This window comes from Phalacrocorax aristotelis, chromosome 2 (genome assembly GCF_949628215.1).
Source record: "Phalacrocorax aristotelis chromosome 2, bGulAri2.1, whole genome shotgun sequence".
NCBI lineage: Eukaryota > Metazoa > Chordata > Aves > Suliformes > Phalacrocoracidae > Phalacrocorax > Phalacrocorax aristotelis.
Genome location: NC_134277.1, coordinates 46,032,143 through 46,055,447, shown reverse-complemented (window position 1 = coordinate 46,055,447; position 23,305 = coordinate 46,032,143). Strand labels below are relative to the sequence as shown.

The 23,305-nt window shown below is 39.2% G+C and overlaps 1 protein-coding gene across 1 annotated transcript in view; it reads left to right on the top strand.

The window, feature by feature from the left end:
• The first annotated feature begins 7 nt into the window (after positions 1-7).
• Positions 8-23,305, top strand: part of DYNC1LI1 (dynein cytoplasmic 1 light intermediate chain 1) — a 26,487-nt gene continuing 3,189 nt past the window's right edge. Inside the window, exons 1-12 of the mRNA XM_075083307.1 lie at positions 8-231; positions 519-592; positions 11,027-11,143; positions 12,809-13,039; positions 16,290-16,459; positions 17,685-17,778; positions 19,412-19,547; positions 20,239-20,350; positions 21,669-21,728; positions 21,855-21,899; positions 22,773-22,893; positions 23,077-23,235. Of these exons, the coding sequence (XP_074939408.1) occupies positions 74-231; positions 519-592; positions 11,027-11,143; positions 12,809-13,039; positions 16,290-16,459; positions 17,685-17,778; positions 19,412-19,547; positions 20,239-20,350; positions 21,669-21,728; positions 21,855-21,899; positions 22,773-22,893; positions 23,077-23,235 (1,477 nt within the window). The 5' untranslated portion in view covers positions 8-73. The remainder of the gene's footprint in view (positions 232-518; positions 593-11,026; positions 11,144-12,808; positions 13,040-16,289; positions 16,460-17,684; positions 17,779-19,411; positions 19,548-20,238; positions 20,351-21,668; positions 21,729-21,854; positions 21,900-22,772; positions 22,894-23,076; positions 23,236-23,305) is intronic.

The following is a 23,305-nucleotide window of genomic DNA, read 5'->3' as shown; positions in this document are numbered from 1 at the left end:
CCGGGTTCCTGTCAGCCGCCACCGCCCGCTCCGTCCCTCAGGGAGGCGGCGGGGCAGGGAGGAGGTGGCGAAGATGGCGGCGGCGGCGGGGAGAGCCGGTTCCTTTGGCTCCTCTTCGTCCGGTCTCGGTTCGGCTGCTGGTTTTTCTTCTTCATCCGCCGCTGCGGCCACGACCAACAACAACGCGGAGCTGCGGGCGAACGGCGATGAGGACGATGGGCAGAACCTCTGGTAACCGCCCACCCCGCCCCGCGGCCGGGAACCGGGGCGCGCGCTGGCCGTTACCGCCCTCGCGGCGCCTCCTCGCCCTGAGGGGGAGGCGGGGGGTGGGCTGGCTAATCCCCCCTCTGGCTCTTGGTCCTTCTCAGGCAGTGAGCTGGGGATGGGGGGGACCGCATCCGCTCGGCGGTGGCGACCCCTGGCCTGCCCCCCGTGCCTTCCCCCTCGGGGGTGGTGGGGGTGTGGGGCCGGGAGGAAGCGGGAGCCCGCTCCTAAGCCTTGTCGTCTCTCCGTATCAGGTCCTGCATCCTCAGTGAGGTGTCCACGCGATCCCGCTCTAAGCTACCTTCGGGGAAGAACGTCCTCCTGCTGGGTGAGAAAAGCATCCCCGTCCCCTCCCTGCCGCAGGCAGCATTGCTCCTTAACCCTCTCGGGCGTCTGGACCTTCTCTCGTCTAGTGCCCGAAGCGGTGATGGGGGGTTGATAGTGGCAAGGCTTAACCCTCTCGCTTCTTCCCTTGCGTGTTTTTGCTTCATTTTGGATATCCAGAGATGCTTTAGATATCCTACTCATCGTAGTACCTCGCCATAATACTCCTACAATCCTTCCCCCGCCTTAGTTCCTGAGGTAGAGATGGCTTGGAAGGGTGGTTTTTATTGTCTTTCTCCCCGATGCCTGTTGACTTCGGGGTGCGTGTGGGTCCTTTAACCTTCTTTGAAACCTCCCTCGTTCGTGCAACCAATGCTGCTTGCTGGTCCTTATGGTGTGTCATACAAACACGAAAATTGCTTCCGTGGCTCGTACGGTATCAATGACGGCTGCTCCCTGTTGGCCGGAGGGCGGGGTAGGCTGTATGGGCGTGTTGGTTGTGTCCTGCCCACATGCACCCGGCTTGTCAGCAGCAATATCATCAGCAAGTTGTGCAGCAGCAGAGGCATCGTTTACTGCTGCTGGCTTTCATTGTGTTCTGTTATCTCCACCCAGTGCTTTAGTCCAACCTTGCGTTTGGTAAGGGTTAGGAGTTACAGAATGGGACTTTGATAGGGTGATAATCACAGAATCAGAGAATGTCCTGAGTTGGAAGGGACCCATAAGGATAATGAGAGGCCCAGCTATTATTCAGTGTTGAGGGAAAGAAGAAAAATGATATGTCAAGCAAAATTAAAAACTTCATGGGGGAGGGGGAGAAATGGATGCTCTCAAATGTGTGTGTGTATATTATTGCTGCTATCATTAATGGGTTGGGGTTTTTTTTTGGTTGAAAGACTGTTAAATACTATTACCAGTAGACAATTTAATGAATCCGAGTGGATGGATCTGTTAATTAGCTGCTTCTTCCCTCCTTTGCCAGTGTCTCTGTCCCCTGAAAGAACTGTGTGATAGCGTTTTGAAACATGGTTAAAAACATGTGGACTCTATGCACAGTATGATTCTGTGTAGTCTTGTGGTTTGTGCTCTCCTGAGGTTTTGCAAGGTATACTTTTTCCTCCATAATCCTAAAGCAATCACTGTGACCTCTTTCTTCCTGTTTTGGTAAGCTGAGTGGTGACATAAACCTGACTATGAAGGAGAAAATGGTTCCAGGATGATGGGATGGTCTAGTGAACATATTACAAGATTTACTACCCTTTAATTTGTTGCTTTTTATGTTAGGTAGGATATTGAGATTGTCATTTCTATTGATACTAAAGAAAGGAAAGATTCCATAAAGACTGACAGCTTTTTATGTGATATTTTGAAACTAAGTTGGATGATTGTCCTTACTGAAGTTGGACGATTCTTCTTCAAGCTGCGATCCATGTCAAGATTATGCTCTTGCTTTACCTCTCTCTTCATAGTTAGGCAATCCTTAGTACTCAATAACTGGAGATGGTGCTTCCTTCAGAATTAGAGAGGGCACCACAGATTGTTTCCAAATGCTCACTTAGTTTGTGATGTTTAATCTGTTGTCTAGAATTTTGGGGTTTTTTTTACTCATTTACGTAGCACTTACAGAATGACTTAATGTAACGCTTTTTTTTTTTTTTCTGGCTGATGCACTTTTTAAAAGATGTGCAGATTTGTAGAAGGAATTCTAGTTCTTTCTTAGGAGTTGTGTTTTCTGGAAGGCCATGATCCAAGGAAGAAAAAAAATGTTTGGCATGTATTTAGGAAAAAAGGCAACAGATCTGAGGACTGGCCAGTGAGGACCATGGCTGTGTTCTTTGTGAGAATATGTAATCCATGTATTACACTTTGCTCTTCACTTGCAAGTCATGATGCTGCCCCTGAAGCACACTGGCACAGGAAAAGGAGAGGTCTTATGTATTCTGTATTGGACAGTCAGTATGTGAAGTTTTGTCTCTTCAGGTTCTTGAGCTGTGTGTTTGCAGTTTCTCTGTTATCTCACATTTTCTCTATTTTTAACCTTTGTTCCTTTAAATAGTTTTGTACTAGCTTTTGTTGTTAGTACAGATCACTTCTTGCCATGAGTATTTTCACTTTCATCATTCTTTGAATACTTTTAAGTAGGAGTTATAAAGCTGACCAAGCTCTTGATGGTTTTCACTCATTTTGTGGTAGGCAAATATTTGCAGTACAAACAGTTATATTGGACAAAACTTCCCAGCTGAAACATGATATATAGTGACAAATTAATGCTTATTTTCAATACAAACTGCATTTTTAAAAAAAACAAACCCTAAGCCTCCAACCCACCCCACAGACAAACCAACCAGAAAAACCCACCATTTAGGGTTCTTTTGTTTGCTAGGACAAGTTTTCTTATTTGCCTACAGCATTTATATTTTTCAAACACTACATATATTTGTATGCCTAGTTGTTCTGGGAACCTGGCTATGTCTGGCATGCCAATTCTGCTATTTCAGTGTTTATTTTTAGCTATGTTAACACCTCATTTTTAAGAACCTGGAAAGCAGTTCAAGACATCACAGAAATAACTAAAGGAAACTGGAATACCAAATGTTAATCTTCACATATGGCACATAGTTTTGTGCAGTGAAGATTAGCATATAATGCTGGTAATTCTCTGCTCAAAATCGGCCAAATTAATTAACCTATAGTTTTACTTCTCCAAAATTGTTTCCCATACAGACATCTTTTCAGTAACTTTTTCTGTGAAGTCTTTAAACTTTGATTGGCACCACATGTAGCATAAAAGCATTTTTCTGTTCCTGTATGAACAAATAATAAATATGCAAGCTTTCCTAAACTTTTCTGTGAGGCAGGTTCACTCTGATTCCTAGGCAGTTCTGTCATAGTGACCATAGCTACTTCAATTAGTAAACTATATCAGCAGAAAGCATAAGATGTCCCTGCTTTCTTAAGGAAATTGGATGCTGTCAGTAACATTTCTAGCTATTTTTTGTGCATAGCTAAAGGATTGTGGTTTTGTTGTTGTTGTTGGGGTTGGTTTTTGTTTTTTTTTTCCCTCCTGGACTGTCTCTTCTGCTCGGTTTTGTCATGAAGGTAGCTGATCAGAGGAGATGCTTTTTGTTGAGTGTGATGAGAAAACTGGTGCTTATGACTGGGAGCTCTCTTGTTCATTCCCTTCCTGATATAATTATACCTGAATCAGCAAGTGGAATAGAGGGAGCCACTAAGAAGTCACCATTGCAGGTTACAGATGGAATCCATAGTGCTATAGAATGTGTGAAGGCTTGGATTCAGAGACCTGAACTAATCATTTATCCAATAAACTGCAGCATGCATTCCGGCAGTGGTGTTCAGAGTCACTCCAGGAGGCACAAGAAACCAGGCTCCCAGTTCGCAAGTGAACAGAATAGTTGCTTTCTATCTGGCTTTGTATTTCTGTCTCTGAAGCATAGTAGACTCTTTGCCTGCAATTCTAATGATGTCAAACCATCCAGTGACACATGTACACCTGACTCCAAGTGTCTGTATTGCACACTTAACGCCGCTACTGAATCACTAGCGTTTTGGTTTTCTTTATGCAGTTTACCGCACCTGGTGATAAAGGCTTTGAGCTTAGTGGGCAGTGAGTGTTCAACTGCCTTGTGTCCACATTTTCTCTTTACCCCAGACATCTCGCTTTTCAGGGCCAGGCCTGTTTGTTTGAAACTTTGAGCTCTGCTCCTGTCCAGTGGCTGTCAGGATGCTTGAGAAGAAGTTTCCACAGTCTACAGCTAATTTACAGGTACACTCTTCTGTGTGTACTTTATTGGGAATGGCTGTTATTGTAGAAAATGGTACATCTTGAAGTGCAGTTTAGCTTGCTACTTTCTTTTAGTGGACCCATGAAGTATAGTGAACTTCAGAATTAACGTCTGTTACAGCAAATTATCATAAGAGTATCATTAATATAAAATCTGCTTACTTAAATTTGTAAAAATGTAAAAATTACTTTTCCACTTTATTTTTTCCTATTCAAATAGCTGAAAATTTTGCTGTGATCATTTCATTACAGCTGATGAAATACTGCTTGTTGATACTGCCCATATTGTTCATCCCAAATGTTCTTAATTCTCTAGTACTGTAGAAGCTAAGTCAGATAGCTTCTTCTCCTCCTCTTCTTGCAACTTTTTAATCTTCTACAGGCGATGAAAGCCTTCCAAATGTAGCCAAGTTTTGTTTCAATCAGCAGAGTTGTACTTCTGAAGTGTCAATTGTTTTGATAGGGCATTGACCTAGATAAAATTCTAATTCCTTGTTTTGCAGCTACATTTTTTTAGAATGTAGTCCTTCCTGCTATAACACCTTTCCAAAAAGCCAGAATTACATGGATGCTGTGTAGCAAAACTTACTTTGAATGGCACAGGAAGTTCTGAAATCCTGTTGTAATGTGGAAATGCAATTAAGATGCTCCTCGGAAAAGTTATTAAATTTTTCAGCCTACAAAGATACCAACTGAATCATATGTGAGGGGAAAGACTTCTCTGGTGGAGTAAAATAAACTTAGAGGAGGAGAAGGTGTTTTTTTGTTTTGTGTTTTGTTTTGTTTTTCAATGAGTAAATTATAATTTAGTGGCAAGGTATTTGAAGACTTGTGTCGTGCTTCAACCCCAGCTGACAACTAAACACCACCCAGGTGCTTGCTCACTCTCCCATGGTGGGATGGAGGAGAGAATCAGAAGAGTGAAAAGCTGCACAACTTGATATGACCTACTTATTGTGAACTTCCATGTTGTTTTGAAGGATTTCAGAGAGGATCTCATCAGCATAATTAATTTTGTTCTTCAGTTCTCTGAAAGCAGACTAAATTTGGCCTACTCTGATTATTTTGGTCTTGTTCTGCAAAAGGCATTCTTCAATTACTATAGTATGTGTAAACAAGTCTCTTTCACTAATATGTGGCTGTGGAAGAAGCAGTTATTAACTTCTCAGAAGTGTTTTATCTTGAAAACAGCTGTAGTACACATGCTTGGTTCTAGTAGGAAGAACACTGTTATGCCTCCACTATATTTTCCACATGGTGTGGAATACGGTTTCCTCTGGGATTCTAGGAAGGCATCTTTGCCCTGTTCAATAACTCAGGTTTGGGTTTGACATTGTTCTGTCACATTTAAGTGAGATGGATTTTTTCTATTAATAAAAATATTCAGTATTTTATGTTAGAAATATTAGATGTCGTGAATTGTTCTACCCAGAAGCTGTCTTTGTTTTGTAAAAAGTATAAAGCTAGTTCACAAAAATATGCTTTTTTGGGGAGCAGAAGGAGTTAAGTAGGACCATTGTCTCTAGTTTTGCTTGGCCTTGCTTGAACATACTTTTTAAGAGATGAGTTCTATAATTCCCATATCAAGCTGAATTTCAATTGATAAAAGCAAACAAAAAACTCTGTCAAGAAACCAGTAGGATTATAGATTACACAAAATTAAGTGCATTCAGGGCTTGTCAAAGAGCAGCTGAAAAAAATCAGAGCCCCGGATGGAAAGGGGCAGACCAGCAATACTGATGCAACAGAAAAAACATTCACGTCTTACTTCTTTGCTTTGCCAGATTTTAAACACACTTGACGCTTCACAGTGGAGAAACGCTTTTAATAAAAAGCCAAAACTCACGTCTGTCCTGGAAATAACACATTGATTGCTCTTCCATTAACAGACTTCTATGAGAAGTAAGAAATATCTTGAGACAAGCAAAAATCTACTTCTGCTTTCATTTTCTAAATGGAAAGAAATGTGAAAATGGCATGAATAGTAAATATTCTTAATTTGAAATGTTTAATTGAAAGTTTAGAGAAGATCTGTAATAGAGAGCCTAAGTTCTCTCTAATGTGATAGTTTATGGTTTTACAGTTTAAGGAGCAGCTTGTAGGTAAGTGCTTGCTTGCCTGTGTTCACAGAAGGTGATTCATTCATGTCATTGCCCATCCTTCCCATCTGTGAGTGACCGTTCTGCGAAATTCTGTATTGTAGCAGAACACTTAGTGATACTCCATTTTCTGCTCAGTAAACATACTTTTTGCCTGGAGTAGTGACAAGTGAAGAGGCTGGGCAGGGATTTATATTATGGCTTCCTATATCTTTGAGGGCGGGAACAAGAAAGACTGTCATCAAACTGTTTTGCAGACAGAATAGCACCTTGGACAGAGAAGCTTTGAGGAGCACAACCCCAAACTTGAGAGGCTCATCAGAGGAGTGAAGCGTACTGGTGTGGGGATAACAATGAAATTACTTTTGTGTAGTTGAGTATAAGACTCTCTAGTTTTTTAACAAGATGGTGAAATACAGCATGCAAGCAAATCAGTTTGGCTTTGTTTCAGCTGCTTCCTAGCCCAATTTGTCTGCAAAATTAAATCCGTTGTCCCTCTTTTACTTGTATTCAGCCTTGGTGTGTAGCACTGCTTGCTGGCAGCACCGCTTTTGTGTCCTCACTGTAGCATTAATGTGTAAGTGCGCTTTGACGTAAAGGAGAATTTTAGTCCTTTAGAATTTACTCTGGAAAAGGAGGACCTCCTATGTTACTTACAAAGGAAGGATGCAAAATCCTAAATTTGTGGCTGCTTGATTTTTATTCTACCTTGCAATTCTATATCGAGAATTGTGTGTCAGAAATATTTGCTCTATGAGCTTACATATGAAAGTCAATTGTTAGTTTTATTGTACACAATCAGAAATAAAGAAGCTAAAGAATTTTCCACAAAATTCGTGAGGGAAGAGGAGGAAGAGGATGACTCTGAAGGTGCATGAGGCTCTGTTTTATCTATTCTTTCAGTAGCACTTAAAAAAAATACCCTCTGTTTCATAATATTAATATGCAATGAAGCTTAAGTCTGAGGAATATGAAATTTCCCTTTAGTCTGAAACTAAGTAGCATTACTTTTTTGTATACATTAGAGATATCCAGAGGCAACAAAAAAGAGAAATATACTTAAATGTCTTAGGGTTTGTAATTTCAAGTGCCATAAGTGCATGCGTATATATATGTATTGTTATTGAGAAATTATTTTTTTAAAAAAGCACATATACTTTCATATGTGACTTGCATTACTATGCTGTACGTTATCCATCAAACCTAAAATAGCTAACAGACTTTAATTTTCTCACAAATATTTTGCCCCTTCTCTGGTGGAGAGAAGCTTCTATACATACTAAAGGCATTTACAATAAAAAGTTTGAGTTTTGAGAAGTCTTAAAAGCTAGCCTTGCGTGCACTTAGAATTAATTTGCTAATGAGACTTGTAATAACTACTCAGGAGTTTTAGATAAGCACTGGTTTAAGATTGATTTGTATTTTGATATTCTTGCTGAAGAGTAACTGCAAAGCAAAGTTACACTGCTGCTCTTTTCCCAGCATAACAATATATTCGAAGTGTGTTGACAGGTGTTTTATACTGAAGACTTTAGGTTAGAAAAAAGAAATTAACAACAAGTGTACAAATACACTTGCAGCTGTCACAATTTTAAAAGTTATATGCAACATACTAAAAATAGAAAGTAGAGGTAGATGGAACATCAGGTCTTATCATGTTCTCTTGGCCAAGGCAGTTATCTTTTCCTAACTTTCTATGAAGTGTTGTGTGGGCAAAAAGGAGGAAGACCTTGTCTCTTATACAGTGGTCCTGATTTTACTTTCTGACAGATTTTTCCATAATATTGACTCTAACTTGGCTTAAATCTGAGAACTGTGGGTCCCCTGTGGAGGAGAGCGCATTCAGCTCGGCAGCTGTCTTGCACCCTTGCAACTGAGTTGTCCTATTTGTAGACCACTTGGTTTATGCATTGCTAACTTGTTTTGGACCACTTGTCAGTGTTGCTTCTAACCCTTTTCTCCACAGATCTTTTGGTTTCTCTTCCATCATCTGCAAACTGTACTGTTCTCTTAATTTACTGCGTGATTAATGAAAGTAGTACCAAACCCTTCACACTCCACTGATGCATCATTCTGGCTTTCTAGTGAATTGACGAGCACTGCTCTCTGCATGCAGTAACTTGCATGATATGGTTATATATGTTGGTGATCCACCTACCTGATCTTTGTTTTGAAATGGGTGGATATTTGCTAAGGAGAAGGGGGTAGAGATTCTTCTTCACAGAACAGATTAAATTTAACTAATTCCATAATGGAAGGCTGAAATGACTACTGTGCATACATATGTGTCCAAAGGTACTAATTTTACATCAAATCAACTTGTCTTATGCTGTACCAATACAATTTACTTCTGTGTAGGCTCTGAAGATAATTACTGGAAAACTTGAGGAGGGAAAATAAAATTCCAGCTCCTATTTTGCAGTAAGGTTTTACCTTAACAGTACTGAACTTCAGTTTACTTCAGGCATTTGGAAATCTGGGGGTGGGGAGGAAATCACACAACAGACAGCCATGATAGAGGACTTGTGGGATGTATATTTCCAGTTTGCCTGTATTGTTTAGCATGGGCACTTTCAAACAATAAAGTTGCATAGATTTTCACATTTGTATAGGTATGTTTTAGTTTAGACTGCTCAAGTGTATCTTTTGTCATGTTTAGAACTTTTTATAATCACAGATGTTTCTTAGACTTAAGTTGCCACCACAAGTCTTATTCTTATGTTAAGAACTGGCAGATGTACTTTGCAGAAGATGCTAAACTTTCCCAATGCAAACAAGTTGTACTCTTTATTGCCACCTATATAAAACAGACTAGTATGCAAGGGAATGTAGAGGTCAGCTGTTCTCAGAACTGAGGAAAGCTGTTAAGTGCAACCCCCTCTTTAAGAGGAATAGCAAGTCTTGTTTTGTTTTGCTGTTTGAGCCTTCTGCTGGCACAAATGAATTGAAGCTGCCTGTTCAAAAAGGTAAAATAACAGAATGAATCATACAGAAATTGTTGGCAAAAGCAATAGCAACTTCAGCAGCATAACATGTCAGTGCAGCAGCTCTTAATGAAGTCTTCCCAGTTACTTGTAGATGACAAATTTAAGAAGCTTGGGTAAGTACTTGGGTGAGGGCAGAGAAGGAATTGTAATTCATCTCTGGTAAAGAAGGTTGAACCCTTCACTCTTGGGCAGGACTTTTATTTAAAAGAATATTCTCACAAGAGGAGGAAAAACTTAGCGTATGAATAGAAAATAGCTGATTTTAAACAAACATTGGAAAGCACAGCTATAATGTTTTCTTAGGTGCGTCTTGATTTAATAAAGCTAAGGACCTAAGCTGAACTCTAAAGTGAAGACTGTGTGGTTATGTTGGGAAAAGATATGTTGGGTAAATTAAAAATCAGTCTATGAAAGTGTGATTTTTCTGCTCTTTACTGTGGTTATATCTGTAGTCTTTTTAATGTAGCCATAATACTGTCTATACGATCATGGTCAGTTCCCTTTAAAGGGAAAACTTCATCATTGCATTTAGCAGTAAAAGTTACTGTCCTTGAACTCTTTCTTTTTATGTAGTTAAAAGCAAGTGTTTATACTCTCCCTGTATAGGGGAGCCTTTGGAAAAAAAAAGTTCTGCATAAAACTGATAAGATACTTTTTAGAAACCTGGTTTTAATCTTAATTTTATAACTTGTGAGTTCCAAGTGCTTTTGAATGTCTAACTGCCATGCGCCCATCATGCTGCTAAATTGGAGTGGCAAAACCCTGCTTCATGTACAAGTTCAGCTTGGTTACTCTTCCAAACTGGAAAAACTGCATGTGAAGGTTTGCAGCTCTGGGACAGGTGGTGACAAATAGAAGTTTTTCAAGAAGAATCTCTGGAAGTAGTTGAGGTGTTTACACTGCACTTATGCTGTAAGGCTCACTGATTGTCCGAGCTCCCTTTGGAGGGGAGAGAATAGGAATGAATGGATCTTGTCACTGTGTGTGTACCCAAATACACATGTATTGTAAGGCAACGGGTTTACTGTTTGTCACCTCCTTTTAAGGTTTCTTTAGACCTGTAACAGGAAAGATTCAAAGAAACCAATCCATAAAAGCTAAGGAAACAGATCTGCCTTACTGAGCCTGGTATTGTGTGCTGTTTGATATGAGAGAGTTCTAAATAGTATTCTGATTGTGAGATGAATTTACTGTGACTTGAGCTCTCCTTTAGAAAGACTTCCGTAACACTTTGGTTGCAGTTGAAAGACTGAAATTGTTTGAGGTGTTTAACTACTCCTTAAGATACCTTTTTGAAGATACATATAAGAGCCTATTGCAGATAGGATGGTTAGTGGCATAATTGCATTTATCAGTAATTAGAAATAAGATTGGAAGCTGAGGCATGCACTTTGAACAGATGGATGAGTTGGGTAAAGCCTGCTATATTTCAAAACTTTAATGAGCTTAGTCACTCTGTTAGTATATGGTTTCCCTCTTGACCCAGGTGGGTTTTAATATGTAACTGTGATTAAAGACTGAGCGGTATCTAACTTCTGTCTCTCCAGGTGAAGATGGAGCAGGTAAAACTAGCTTAATAGGAAAAATTCAAGGAATAGAAGAATACAAAAAAGGAAGAGGAATGGAGTATTTGTATTTAAATGTGCATGATGAAGATCGAGATGGTAAGTTTGTGTTTCTAATAATATCTTAAACCAATTTGAAAGTAATGGTTCGGTAGTGTGATATTTGGAATGACAGTGGGATGGTTTTTTCTTTATAATTGGTAGGAGTCCAGCTTAGGCCATGGGTGATTTCTATCATGAGGAAGTTTCTCAGTGTAATTCCTTTAGTAAATACCAGGAACGACCACTGAAGTGGTAGCAGAGGAGAACCACCAGTCAAGATAAAAGGCTGGAAACAGAAGACCAGGAGAGCAGTCTTAGCTGCAACATTCTGAATGGATGGTGGGCCAAAGTGCATTCCTTAGGCTTAGAGGGAAAGGTGCCTAGGCTCTTGACTTGCATATCAATTTTTGTAGCAAGTACTTGTCTTTTTGAACGTACAGAGAAACCTTTGTCTTGGTGGTATCAGAATCTGCAAGACTACTTATGTATTGATGGGTAGGAAAATGTGCTCAAAGCTAAAGGAGATTTTGAAAATAAACAACAACAAAATACCAAAACCACCAACCCAAAGATTTGAAGGAAGGAGAAAGTAAAGTAGAAGCTGTGTTTCAGCTGGCTTGAGTTGGCTTATGGCCAGACAGTAAAACAGATAAGTTTGAGATCCAGACCTCAAATACCTGCAGCTATGGAATGGATGATTGATGCTTATATATGGGGGAGCAAGGGGAGAAGTGTGACCAGGAACTGCAGAGGTGCAATGAATTATCTAGAGGCAATACTTAGAGGGAGTGGTGTGTTAATAAGGACATACTGGAAGCTGGGGGGAAATAGCATGTGCCCATGCTATAAGGACAAATATAGATAGAAGGAGAACCAGAAGAAGTTGGCCCCTTTTGTTTTTTTCTGAGATCATCTGCTTTCCTGACTGTGTCTGGCTATTGGTCTCAAAGAAGACTTGACCAAGGTTAAGAGGATTGGGAGTTCAGTCTACATGTCTTCCTTGGAACTTCTGTAACAAGTAATAAAAACTTGCCTGAAAGCAAAATGTAATTATATTAAGTTACCTAGTTTTGAATCACCAGGTCTTCATTCACTGCAGAAGGGTCTCTGAATATTGGAGTGTGGTGCTGGGGTGGGGGGGCATAGTGCCATGGTCTATTTGTATGGTGCCTGTCCTTTTGCAAGTCTAAAGAATAACTCTCTTGCCTGCTAACTCCATCTGAATCATTAAAAAATTGCAGTTCTGCTCCAGTTTTCTGAAGGGCCAAGGTACATTCTGTTTTTTAAGAGTTACATAGGCATATCACAGTAGAGTTTTGAAGGGGAGTCCTTGAGAGCTGAGCAGACCAAGGGCTCAGAAGGGATGGCTGAATTCAGCCAATTCCCCCCTTGTAAGTTTCATCTTCAAGAAAAAGTGTTCCCTCTCTAAAATGGTGAACATGAATTTTGGAAATGTTAAGTGCTATCTCTGGATTCTCACTTCCAGGTAATGTATTTAAGATCTTCAGTTAACAGCCATAAAACATGAGGAGTTTGGAATGGGGGAGGGGACAGTCTCAGCAAGCTCAGTTTGCTGTGGTGTTATGTATGTTCAATTGACTGATAAAACATGTCATCTGCTTTATTCCTTGTATTTTATGTTGTATAAAGAAGACTTAATAGCCATTATATAGCAGACTGTTTCGAGTAAGTTTCATAAAATGTTTTCCTTTTTTTTTGTAGACCAAACAAGATGTAATGTATGGATTTTGGATGGTGACCTGTATCACAAAGGTCTTCTTAAATTTGCGATGGAGGCAAGCTCTCTAAAGGACACTCTAATTATGTTGGTAGTAGACATGTCTAGGCCTTGGACTGCACTGGATTCTTTACAAAAATGGGCAAGTGTTGTAAGAGAACATATTGACAAGTTAAAGATTCCTCCTGAAGAAATGAAAGAAATGGAACAAAAGTGTGAGTATTCTGCAAATACATAGGAATCCATTTAAATCAAATATGCTTAATGCTTTCTGCACCATTTAATCTCTCCATTGCAGTCTTCTTCATTCTTTGGAGATATTACTTAAAATTAGGAGTTGTCAAGCTTCAGATAAGTCTCAAGTAGCTGTATGAAAAATACTAGTATTTCTTTCTAACAGAAGCACTATAATGGCGGGGTGTGGAGCTTTCAAAATGAACACAGCTGGGTTGAATTTACAACCTTGCTGCTTACAGATTTTTCTAGGTAAGATTTTCCCAAGTGAAAAAACTTCTTAGCTTTCCATTTTTTATTTTATTGATTTTAAAGGCAAATCGCTGCATCAGCTTCTTAACTGTTCCTATAATCAGTCAGTCTAGAGAATTTGGGTTCTGTTCCGTGCCTACCAAAAGTGTAAATTTTGAAAGGATTTGTGGCAGCATGGTAATGTCTGGGGGCCCCTTTCTATTTGAAGAGTTTTATTGTAATTATAGCTGCACTAGTGTCAATAATATGTTTGTTTTGGCATGGATATGATATAGCTCTGTCAGTGTCTTGTCTTTTTACTTTCAAACATGTAGAATACACAGATTTTGCAGGATTCCTTAAACTACTTGGCTGAACTTACCAACATCATAGCTCTGTGCATTACTTTTGAGTAGCCACTGTATTACCCTTGGGGTACTAAAACTTGAGTCTTTCCTGTTCACCTCTTAGGCAGAGCATTTGACAAAGCTGTGTGTTAAGATCAAATAGCATGATTAAGCTTTGTTTTTAAGTCTGAAGTTGCTCTCTGGCACTGCTGTGTTCTTAAGCAACTGACTGCCAGATTGCTGAACAGCTTTTTCAGAAATGCAGGTTGTAGCCACACTGTGATAAAGTAGCCCGTAAGGTGACAGTTGCAGATACTCTGGAAGGGTGTGGGGGTCTGTGTGTGTATTTTGTTTATTCTTTTGAGAGAGATTCTTCTAAGGGAAGTCTTATCCATGAGAATCCTATCTATCTTCCACAGCAAGAACTTGTTCAGCAGAGAGGAGCTGAGCTCTTTTGGGTGTGGTTTTTGGTTGGGGGAGTTGTGTGTGTGTGTGTTAGAGTATGTTTAGATTAAACACTCCCACCCCCCGAACAGTTTCAGGATAGGATTTTGCTGGATGAAAGTAGTAAGGGCATGATATCTCTGTTATCAAAAATGTATGGGCTGATAGTTTTGCTTCTCTACTGACTGAGTGAACAGAATAGTGACACTCTACAAAATCCAGAAAATTTAAGTGATTAAGTGACTCAAGAAAAGCAGCTACTCATTAAAAGTTTTGTGTGCTTTCTTGTTCTTTTATCATCTGGTCTAATTCTTATAGATATTGATGGTCTGTGTGAGTATAATAGAAGCAGCAGCTTGACACTGCCAAAAGGAGGAGGGAGGACTCTTGCTTGCCTGACTCTTGACTGTGTGGTCCTACTTCTATTCTTATGTCAGGCTCAGTGCTCCTGAGAAGCTCCTGCAAGCTGATTTAGCTTGCTAAGAGGACTACTGAGGGTTTGTGCGTGTAGTTTCCTGGAGGTGTGCTGCTGTGTTTATCTTCTAGTTCCAGCAACTTCACTCCAGGACAGACCCTATGAGGGCTAAAAAGGCATTAGGGGATACACAGCAGCTGTGTGTGATGGGTTGGAATGCTCTTCCTGTTACTGAATTCAGCTGTGTCTAATGAAGCCTTGTGGCTTGGTCATTTTAACTGTGTCTCTAAGGAGGACCTGAGATTGTATTCCACAATCTTTGAGCTGTGATATACTATACTACATCAGTCCTCCTTTTTACTGTTTTCTGTACTTGTTTAAAGGTTAGTATGTCATGACTGTACAACAGGAATTTTAGGAATCCACTGGAGGACTTCTAGCACTAGAGTAGTGTGATTTGTATTTTAGCATGCCATTATCCCAGAACAGATAGGATGCTGTGTAGGAAACATTCCCTTGAGTGGATGGCATATCTTGGTGAGAACTCTGGATTTAAAACACCATCAATTTGGGAGGCTCTCAGAAGCTCTCAGGCTAGACAGATGTAGCAGCATGCCCTGAATAAGAGCCTGAGCTGACTGTTCAGTTAGAGGTGATAATCTGTGCATGTGCTTTTTGTTATCGTGAGCTCCAAGATCTGTAGAAAAGTTGAATAATCTTGGCCTAATGCATCTTTTTCTCTAGAGTGTTAAAATAAGTCTTGCTCTGTTATTCAACTTAAGCTTTTCTAGGTATGAACTCGGGGGCTTCAATCAGTTCAGTGACGGTAGTGGTGGATTAACATAAATCGGGACAAAGCAGTGAGAATGTACTGGAGTAGTTAGCTGCTCGTGTGTGTGATGCAGCTGAATTGTCTTGCTGCCTGATTTTTTTTGCCTGAATCAGGATGTGCTGCTCATGGAAAAGTAATCAGAGGTGGGGATTGGTAGAACCCTGTTTCTGCTGTGTGAAACAGGACATGTGATGTGAAAGGTACGGACATGTTATGCCTAGTATTGCATCCCTGACTGTAGGAATAATAAGTGACTGTGTAATTAGAGGCTTGACTCTATGCATCAGAAGGTGACAAGAGAGTTACACTTGTAACTTTATCTTGTCTCATTCTTGTTACATTCTGACTTTCTACTTGAAAATTCAGCAAGGAGGGCATTTGATCTATTGTTAAAGCATACCAACTATTTAATATGCTATTAGGTAATTATAAAGCTAGTTAATAACTAATGTTTGTGTATTCTTTTTGCTTGTTACTACTGTAGATTCGCTGTACAGAGAGAGAAGTTTGGACAAAGGGGTTTTAGGTAAAACCTGGTATACAGTAGCAGCTAAGTAATATGTGTAAGGCTTAATTCTGCTTATTCTAGCAAACTGTTCCGTTAATTTTGCCAAGAAGAGCATAAGAAAACTTATGTCCTTTAGGAAATGTATCAAGCAATAATAGTTAATAGTAACTGCCCAGTGATTCCACAATGATAAAATAAAAATGGGTTAATGCTGTCCCTATGGACACTTTTTATCTGATCATGTTCTGGCTGCTGATAAAAGAGATCTCAGACTTACTAGTTCTGTCTTGTGCTGCATGGAGCAAACAAATAGTCAGCACTTGGTGCATGCTCAATTTTTTCAACATAAACAGAAGTACTGTACAACCAACAGTGCTAGAGATCAATGGCAGTGGAAATCATTGTTGAAATAATGAAGTAGCTGATCTTTTAATATAACTTTTTTTACTTTCAGTGGTAAGAGACTTCCAGGAGTATATAGAACCAGGCGAGGATTTTCCAGCTTCTCCACAGAGAAGAAATACTTCATTACAGGAAGACAAAGATGACAGTGTGATTTTACCCCTGGGTGCAGATACACTAACATGTAACTTAGGCATTCCAGTAGTAGTAGTTTGTACAAAGGTTTGTTTCACATTTTAGGTTTTTTGTATATTTTATTTAAGCAACTCTGTCAATTGTGGTTCCGGGGTGGGAAGCACATGGTTCTTAAGTCATTCTGAATACCTTGGATAAGAATTCCTTTAAAATATTTAATGTTGAAGGTTGATTATTTTCTGGAAGCTGTGATTGCATCTAGTTTGAGACTAGTTTCTCCTCTAGTGACATCAGTTTTCAAGGAATTGAGAAATACCTCAGACCTGGTTTTGTTCGTAGAAATGAGCTAGTCAGTAAGCAACTAGAATTCCCTTTGATCTCCACAGTTGTCCTTATTCTACAAATAGTGTTTTGGTAGGGTTTGGGCTTTTTAATATTTCTGATCTTTTTATGAAGATGAATATATTTGAGGGTTCTAGTTAGTGAAGTGCTGCTCTGTTAACTTTCCTCAGTTCTCAAGGTGTTTCTGTGATCTGTTTTGGTTTCTCTTGGATATGTAACGATATTCTTAGTCTAAAGTCTTAGTCTAAAGAAAAAATGGTGCAATTCTCTTGTGGCTGTTCCCAGTTTTGTTTTTTTGTTTCCCCCCCACACCCCCTGGCTCTTAAGTTCTCATTGGCATCAAGCACACTGCATCCGCAGCCTCTGCTGGCCCACAGTGAAAGAATAAACCTTTTGATGTAAATGCTGTTCTTTCACTGGAAGGCTAACTCTCTCATTTTAAAAGCACCCTTAATCTCACCTGCTAGCTCTCCGTTGTCCTGCCCACCCCATTGTGTCGTCACCCCCCACCCACCCCCCTTTTTTTTCCTGCTTCCACATTTCTTGCTTTTGACTCCCTTTCCAAAGGGCTAGTTACTAACTGGGTAAAAAATAGTATGTCCTGTAATACTACAGTGTTTAAAAAAAAAATATTGTGCAGAAAATGGTGGTGTCATTCAGTGGGTCAGGCCTCAAAAGAGAGTTTGAGTTATTGCATTGGAGGCTGGGAGGGGGAGTGAATGAAAAATAGCAATCAGTTTAACTCCCAAGTTAATGCTGACCACAGTATGTGCACATCAAGTTATATTATTACTTCTTAAAAAAAAGTCTTCCATTATGTTTCTAAACTATCTCGGCAGGTTTTTGGTTTTTTCTGCACCACCCACCCCACTCCATCCCCCTTGCTCAGTTGTGAACTGGATGTGTAGCAGCACTGCTATTTCAACAGCTACCTGAAAGTGGCATGTTAATTTTGTGTTTATCTTGACAGTGTGATGCCATCAGTGTTCTGGAAAAAGAGCATGACTACAGAGATGAACACTTCGACTTCATTCAGTCACATATCAGACGGTTTTGCTTACAATGTATCCTTTAACAGATCATAAAGATGATAATGACTCAATTAAGTCATTGTATTAATTAAGACCAGCTAAAAAGAATATTTGCACCTCTATCAAAGGAGTGTGTAATTCCTTTACTGTTGCTGGCAGTCTACTGCTTCAGCTACCCCGAGACAATGTTAGGTTTAATGTCTGTTTTCTTTTTTTTATTATGGAGCTGCAAGAGTCTAGCATGTCCCTTACCATTAATTTCTTTACTTGCCTTCATTTCCATATTTAGGAGTCAGTTTGCAAATCGGCACATCTTAGCTGACAAGAACCGTAAAAAGTAACAAGATAATTCATTGAAGTATGATCTTGCTTTAGGTGCACATAAGGCGTGTTATTCTTTCTGACTCAAGTATGCAGTCTCTTCAGTGTTCAGTAATTCCATAGGATGAGGTGAGGAAGGAAGGAAAGAAGTGTGAATTGCTGTAGGAAAGATCCACTGGCTTCTCTTGTATTGGTACAGAGGCAATGCACATAAGCAGTCGCTGTACTGTTATTATTTTTAAACTCCGTTTTTTTAAAAGCAGTGCATAAAATACTGTTCAGTGGTGTTTAGTCAACTAGACGTGCTGAGATCTAGATTTCAGATGCCAGTAATATGCCTACATTGTGTCATCATCATTAATGCTGTGGTAAAGGGAACTTTAAATGCTATTGGAGAGACAGAAGTTAGAAAAACTTGTTCAAGAACCTGAGGCCTCAGTTGAGTACCAACATCCCACTTCCTTCAAAAGACTTTCAAAACCTAATTTTTCAAAATGGAATTATGGGTAACAGTAGTAAGGCTTGTGGATGGAGGAAGAATACAAAAGATTAGTAGGAATTAGTCTCTGATTGTATATGCCATGTACAACTTGGAATTCTATTCTGAACTTCACTGAATGGGAATCGGATCCCATTATGTAACTTTATTCTAGAATTTGAAGCGCATGCATGTAGAAATAAATTAGGGGGTTTGGCATTTTTATAATCCCAAAGTAAAAATTACTCAAAACTTCCTTGGCCGCTTTTATTAATCCTGTGGATAAGATGTGTTAACTTGATACTGAACCATGCTGGAATACTAAGCACTCTCTTGGTCTTTTAGTAACTGATATACAGCACAACTTGTTTGCTTTGTTTCATTCAAAAGCAGATCACTGTATAATGTCAGAGCTTGCTCCCCTAATTTAAAAAACCAAGTAGGGAGGTGAAAGATCTCTGGCATTTTTGAAGCTACTTGTGTTAGTGCTGTAGTGTCTGTGTTGCGGGATGTGATGATGACAAGATACAAGGATACGGCACAAAAATTCTTGTTTGCTAAAAGCAGAAGGCAGTTTTGAAGGCATCGTAGTGAAGCCATTGGTACTGTGGGCTTTGAAAGTAAGCAGAGCCTGTATCTACTTTAAAAGCAGTAGCTGAGTTGGCCTAAAACAAACACAGAAAGAAAGATTTAAGTTGCTAAATAGCTTATGTCAAAAATTAAGTGTTGGAAGTTGTTTGACCTACTTAATTTCGTATTTCCCCTCTAAATTCTACCAAGTAGATAACCTTTAAAGTAACAAAAAAGGGTCACTTCAGTATCTCTTACTAACCGCTAAACTGAGTTTTCTTTAACAAGTTTATTCAGATGGGGCAGCACTTATTTACACTTCAGTAAAGGAGAACAAAAACATTGATTTAGTGTATAAATATATAGTCCAGAAGTTGTATGGATTTCCTTTCAATGTTCCAGCTGTTGTTGTGGAAAAAGATGCAGTATTTATGTAAGTTATCGGCATTATTATGTCTATAGGGCTACAAAATGTATTTGTGCAAGACTCTAAAAGAGCATTTAGAGCCTTTTTTGTTTATGCTTGTTAATTAGAATTTTAAAATTCTCACGAGTTGGAGTTTGGTGAGTGCCAGTGGGTTGAGATTACAAATACTCACTGCCCCAAAGAGATCTGTTAAACCCAGAGATTTTGCTCTTCTCTGTTATGGTGAACCAATCTCCATCTAGTTGTACTAGCCAATAACAGAATCACAGGTTGGAAGGGACCTCAGGGATCACCTAGTCCACCCTTTCTAGGAAGAGCACAGTCTAGACAAGATGGCCCAGCGTCCTGTCCAGACGACTCTTGAACGTGTCCTACGTGGCCGAGTCAACCACTTCCCTGGGGAGATTATTCCAATGGGTGACTGTCCTCAGTGTGAAAAATTTCCCTCTGGTGTCCAATCAGAATGTCCCCAAGAGCAACTTGTGTCCGTTCCCTCTTGTCCTCTCCATGGGACTCCGTGTAAAAAGGGAGTCTCCATCTTCTTTGTAACTACCCCTTAAGTACTGGTACACGGTGATGACAGCAGAGTGGGAGCTATGACAGCTTTCCTGGATTTCAGTTCTGTGTGGGTCAGGATTGCATGCAAGAATAACCTGAAGTAACAATAGAATTTAACGCCAAATAATCCTTTATCTAGTCCTGCAGGATGGGATAATGACAAGAAGATAGGAATATTGCACGAGAATTTTCAGACACTAAAAGCAGAAGACAGTTTTGAAGATATCATAACAAAACCACCAGTCAGAAAGGTAAATTGAGATGTTTTGGCATTCAGCTTCTTATCTATTTATTTACCTGTCAGTTTTTTGACTGTTTCTCTTTCTCTGAGACTTTGCTTCCAGTTTAGCATAACTGTGATAAACCACATGTTTGGTTTTTTTTATTTTATCTTCTTATTTTGTTACAGTTTGTTTTGTTACATTTCTTCTTTAGCTATCAAAAAATTGTTATGTATTTTTACTCTGTATAGTGCTTTTCCAGCTTACACTGGGTTTTTTTCTGCCTGTTACATTGTTCAATACCACAAACAGACTTTTCAATACCAAATATGTATTAAAAGCAAAACAAGTATAAGTGTCATTTAACTGTTGATCAGGTTGACTTAGTGAGTTAGTATTTTTTAAGACCACTCCATCTTGCTCCGAGTTGCTCATAACTTCATAATGCTTTCTGTTTCTATTGGAGTATTTAAAATATGAAAGCTTGAGACAGTGTAAAATCAAAAATAAATACATGAAAATGGATTCGACATATATTCGGCATATTTTCCCTCTCATACTATTTAATAAAAGGCTTTAACAGAACTGCCTGAAAAAACGTGTGGGACTGTTGAACAAAATGCCAGGAGCGGTGGGCCCCGTGCCTACAGAAGTTATTGAAGGCAAATATTTCTATGGCTTTTTCTAACAAAGCTAGGAATTTGGGACTGATCATATTTCCAGGTGGAATTATTTTAGCTGAGAAAACTAATACTATATCCTTTCTGCAATCTTTAGGGGAAAAAAATCAAGACATATATTGCAGTATATTAAATCATAAGTGTCCAAGGAAAATATAACTGACAGGTTTGGGGGGTCTTCTTGCATGCTTATAAACTTCAGGCCTGGATTATCAACTTTCATACTGATATTTGCCATGCTTGTTTTGGCAAAGCTTTTGTGGTGAGCTTATTTGGAGGGAGAATGCTTGCAATTTGATGCATAGGCCTGGGATCTAAGATGTCCGTGTTCAGTTCATGTACAAGTCTGATGCAATTAAGGTGCAGAGTCACTTTTGCCATAGTTAACTATAAAATAGTACCAAGGCTGGACATCAAACAGGCATGAGCATCCTGCAGAGTGTGTGCATCTGTGAACATTTCTTACAGATCCTGAGATCTATTTCACTTATTAATTTAGCTTAAATGGAATCATGAGATAGCAGTCTTAAATATAGAAAATGTGGTCTGTGGTCAAAATAGTACTTGACACATTTACTTCATTGCTGAATATCTTGGTCATATTCACAGGGATGTATAAAAGGAAATACATTTGTCAAAATCCTGTTGATGGTTTTTTTTAATTGCAGTTTGTTCATGAAAAAGAAATTGTAGCAGAAGATGACCAAGTGTTTCTTATGAAGCAGCAGGTAATTTTCTGTCTATAAAACAAGCAGCCAGTGTTTCACTTAACCACATCCTCAATAGAAATTTGGGGTTGTATTCTGAGTTACTGTAATATCTAACACTGCCTGGGTTTGTTTGTGTTTTTGCAGTCACAGTTGGCGAAACAACCACCTACTGCTGCAGGAAGGCCAGTGGTTAGTAATAAAAATTTTAAATATCATCACGTGGAAATTATTCACTTTCATATGTTTAGAGAGTTGCTTGTTAAACTACATAGTGCTTAAAGTCTGCATCTTATACTGCTCTAAAATTATGACACTTCTTCACAGTTAGTCATGACAACTTGTATTGACAGCAAGGGCTAAATGTCCTGGCTTTTCTTCTTGTATGTTAGAATGCATTTAAGCAGTTGGTTGACTCTCCTTTCTGTCCCAAGAGTGCCAGGCAGAATTGCCTTGGTGAGTTTTATATTCTAAATTTGGCACTATCTCTCTAGGAATATTAAGACTCTGGCATAAAATTAATGTCAAATGAAAACTATGACATAATCTACATTTAAAATAACTAAAAGGTAACACAAGTTTAATGGGGAGCACATGATCTTGTAAAGGTAGTTTTACCTCTTTAGGTGAACTGCAGTTTTGCAGAAGCATAACTTCTTGTCCTGAAGTAACGAATAATGCTTTTTCTCCTGGGCTGTATTTAGTCCTTTCCACAGGACTGGCGGTATGTGGTGTCTTTCCAAGAAATTTGCTGTAGTTCCTCTATAATCTAGTCAGTGCCGTTTTCATTACGGTCAGAGGCACTACTGAGTAACAGGTGGATTTTCAAGTTTCTCATTGACATGAAATGAAAAGCTAATATTTTTAAGCATGCTATACAAGTGTAAAAAAACTTATACACAATCATCAAAATCTAATCCTCTGTCATTTCAGTTGCATGGGATAAGAAACAAAAAGATGAGGAGCTGTGAGAATAAAAGGCTTCATTTCACGTACTCTTAGACTGCATGATTTAATTCTGTAGAAGATTGACTAATTCAGCTTTGAATTTTTTTTATTGCATAGGATGCCTCTCCAAGAGTTCCTGGAGGATCTCCTAGGACACCAAATAGATCTGTAACGTCAAATGTTGCCAGTGTTACACCCATCCCTACTGGGTCAAAAAAAATTGATCCCAATATGAAAGGTAACTTTTCTTATGAGGGCACAAATACAGTTGGGGAAGTAAACTAGCTGCTTTGCCGGCTTTCTTTTTATATACTTATTTAGATTGACTAAGACACAAAATCAGTGTTTACTTAGAAAATATGCTTGTTTTGGTTTTGTGTTATGTGGTGGGGTTTTTTTTTTCCTCTCCTTCCTCTTGTAGCTGGAGCTACTAGTGAAGGAGTCCTGGCTAACTTCTTCAATAGTCTCCTGAGCAAGAAAACTGGTTCCCCTGGTGGCCCTGGTGGTGTTGGTGGCAGCCCAGGAGGGGGTGGCACTGGAGGTGCTGGTGGCAACTTACCACCATCGGCAAAAAAATCAGGTATGATTAATGATAAAACATCAGCTCAATCTGAATTTGGAGGGGGGGATATAATTCGTATTAGTGTTGG